Below are 3,167 nucleotides of genomic sequence, written 5' to 3' on the forward strand. Positions count from 1 at the left end.
TGGCTCTTAAAGGAGCCGTTGTGATTTCTATATTTCTGTCAGTAAATTGTAGTGTTTTACTTGGAGCTGAGGTATTTGGTCACCCCGTGCTTGCCCAGCTCCCCGGACAGCACCAGACTCACGGCGGTCTGGATGAGTGGACACAATCCGCACTTTCCAAACTATTAAAGGTCTCTGCCATCTAGTGACTGACGGTGAGTGCTGCAACAAGAGACAATAATTCAGCAGAAACCATTTTAATTTGGAGAGAAAATACTTCAGCACCGTGTTTATGTTCAGCTTAAATCCATTGCCAAATAGTTTATTGGTCCAGCTGAAAACTCCAAAGAACCATTAAAAGCAGATGGACGCGCTCACCCGATTCCGGTGTGAACAGTGTGGTTGATCTTTGATTGTGGGATAGATACTGTCTCTGTCACTCTGGCTCTTGGTGCCAATGTGAGAGTCACTGCTGAATATGGGATACTGTATCTGTCACTCTCTTGTACAGTGTGGCAGTGGGATTGACAAAAGTGCCTATGATAGACAACGCCTCTGTCACTGCCTGTATTGTCAGTGGCAGATTGGCTGGTGAAAAACGATCGATACTGTATCTGACACTGTCTAGTATAATGTGACATTTTTAATTGTCTGGTGAGGCTACACTAGAAACTTTATCTGTCACTCACTGGTACTGTATCAGTGTGGGATTGACAGGTGAATATAGGAAAAGCACAAGCGCTCACTCACTGGTACTGCATGTGAGTGAGGGAGTGTTCGTTCATACAGGATAGCAATTGTATCAGTCACTCTGTCTGTGTGGCAGCGTCTGATTGTCAGGTGAGTGGTGGATAGATAACTTAATGGGCAAATCTGTGAATTTCAAAGTAGAATTTAAGATTTAACATGTTAAATTAGATCTGAGATAATTGTGAGCCATAGAACAGAACAGGAACCAGCCCTTTCCTGGAAACTGTGGGTGGCTCTGAAAAGAGCCTTTGGGTTATCAGATTGAATCTTGTCCGCTTTACTTGCTCTTGGAGCTGGCAGTGCTGGTTTTCTTGGGCAGCAGCACCGCCTGGATATTAGGCAGCACCCCGCCCTGAGCGATTGTCACCCCTCCCAACAGCCTGTTGAGCTCCTCGTCGTTGCGGACGGCCAGCTGCAGGTGTCTGGGGATGATGCGGGTCTTCTTGTTGTCGCGGGCCGCGTTTCCGGCCAGCTCCAGGATTTCAGCGGTCAGATACTCGAGCACAGCAGCCATGTAGACCGGGGCTCCGGCACCCACACGCTCAGCGTAGTTGCCCTTTCGGAGGAGCCTGTGAACCCGGCCCACAGGGAACTGCAGTCCGGCCCGGGATGAGCGGGACTTGGCCTTGGCCCGAGCTTTACCGCCAGTTTTTCCTCTGCCAGACATTTTCACAATCAACGCGTTCAGAGAAAGAATGAAAGTCTCCGCCCACATCGGCCCTTCTTATACCTTCTGGAGGAATGCAGAGAGCGTACTTGTGATTGGTCTCTCTGTGGTGAATTTCATTGGTGTTTTCCGGTGACCAATCACAGTCTGGTTTTCCCACCAATGATAAGTGTGTGGAAATAACTGTCCCCAACAGTCAGACCGCCAACCATTTTTAAAATTCGAAAAGTCCGCCAATTATTTTCCTAAACGAGCGAATTAAGTTAATAAATATACCATTAGCCAAAGTTTTCACCATGTTTTTAAAAATTCATTTTATCTTATTTCATCTCTCCCTTGCAAATTCCAGGCTGTTACAATCAGGATTAATTTCGGGTTGAATATCGCACTTTCACGGGCGGGATTAATTCCCCATTGATTCTGTAACGGGACACATTCCAGCTCAAATTTTGTAAAAGTGAGGATTCACAGATTATCGATCGATCCTTTGCACAGGCGCTGCTGCGGGAGTGAAACCAGATCTGGGAGTCCTGCTGTGAGAAAAGAGGGGCAGAGTGTTCAAACTGACCCCGTTCTAATCTCGAATAACTCCCATTCCGGGTTGTTACAATGCAGCAAATCTCCGGTTAATAAACGGATGGACTCCCAACTGGCTTTAGAAAAATGCAAAGGTCTTGACAGAGAACGAGGTGACTGAAATAGGAATCTCACACCTAAAACAAACTTTTAATTAGTCGGCTGGCGCTGCAAATAAACGGGTCTGAGTGCAAAGGCAAAGTGCGACCAAGGACCGTGTTTGTGTTTTAGTGGGCGGGAAATACAACATCGACGCTAAGGGCGATCCGGTCAATGAAACTGCTTATCTGAGAATTAAAACTACATCTGCAGCTGGAACTTCAAACGTTCTTAATAATTACAGTAAATTGAATCTATAAGGCGATGCGTTGTGTAGCTCTTTCAGAGAGATAGTGGGTGGCTCTTAAAAGAGCCGTTGTGTTTTGGGTTTGTTCTTTCAGGACAGCGTGGAGTTTTACTTGGAGCTGGTGTATTTGGTCACCGCCTTTGTCCCTTCCGACACGGCGTGCTTGGCCAGCTCCCCGGGCAGCAGCAGGCGCACGGCGGTCTGGATCTCCCGGGAGCTGATGGTGTGCCGCTTGTTGTAATGGGTCAGGCGGGAAGCCTCACTCGCGATACGCTCGAAAACATCGTTCACAAACGAGTTCATGATGCTCATGGCCTTGGAGGAGATGCCGGTGTCAGGGTGAACCTGCTTCATCACTTTGTAGATGTAGATGGAGTAACTCTCCTTCCTCGACTTTCTGCGCTTCTTGCCGCCCTTCGCTGCCGGTTTAGTGACGGTTTTCTTAGCGCCCTTCTTAGCAGCTGTCTTCTTTGCGTCCACCATTCTTAAGCTCGATTTCAGCAACAAAATGATTCAAACCCACTCCGCGCTCGGAATATATAGGCAACCCCACAGTCCTATGCTAATGAGGGATGGATGAAGGCAATGATTGTGATTGGCTGGTTAGGAATGATGTCAATTTCCATTCTTCTGCATATCTCTGATTGGCTTCTTTAGGTATCCAATCAGACTGAGTGTTTGCCACCAGTACGCCCCCTGCAAGTGCGTGTGTGACATCTGCCCATTCACCATTTCCCAGACCATCTTCCAGGGCCGCAAACACTCCTTCCGGACGGGACAGCCAGTTAGATAGACTTCCTCCAATTTGTGCACTATATTCACGCATTGCGGTGTGGTCTCCGCCACTTT

General features: G+C 47.7%; 1 protein-coding gene across 1 annotated transcript; it reads right to left on the minus strand.

The window, feature by feature from the left end:
- Window positions 1-2,373: 2,373 nt before the first annotated feature.
- LOC147088155 (histone H2B-like) lies at window positions 2,374-2,813 on the minus strand. The gene has a single exon (XM_085977928.1). The coding sequence runs from the start codon at window positions 2,799-2,801 to the stop codon at window positions 2,427-2,429; it is 375 nt and encodes a 124-aa protein (XP_085834054.1). The 5' UTR covers window positions 2,802-2,813; the 3' UTR covers window positions 2,374-2,426.
- Window positions 2,814-3,167: the final 354 nt, after the last annotated feature.

This window comes from Somniosus microcephalus, unplaced genomic scaffold, assembly GCF_052327205.1.
Source record: "Somniosus microcephalus isolate GS21.2 unplaced genomic scaffold, FLI_Smic_1.0 unresolved_chr5, whole genome shotgun sequence".
In the NCBI taxonomy this organism is placed as follows: domain Eukaryota; kingdom Metazoa; phylum Chordata; class Chondrichthyes; order Squaliformes; family Somniosidae; genus Somniosus; species Somniosus microcephalus.

Coding starts and splice junctions, on each gene's coding strand:
- LOC147088155 (XM_085977928.1), bottom strand. CDS start 2,801: ATGGTGGACGCAAAGAAGACAGCTGCTAAGAAGGGCGCTAAGAAAACC.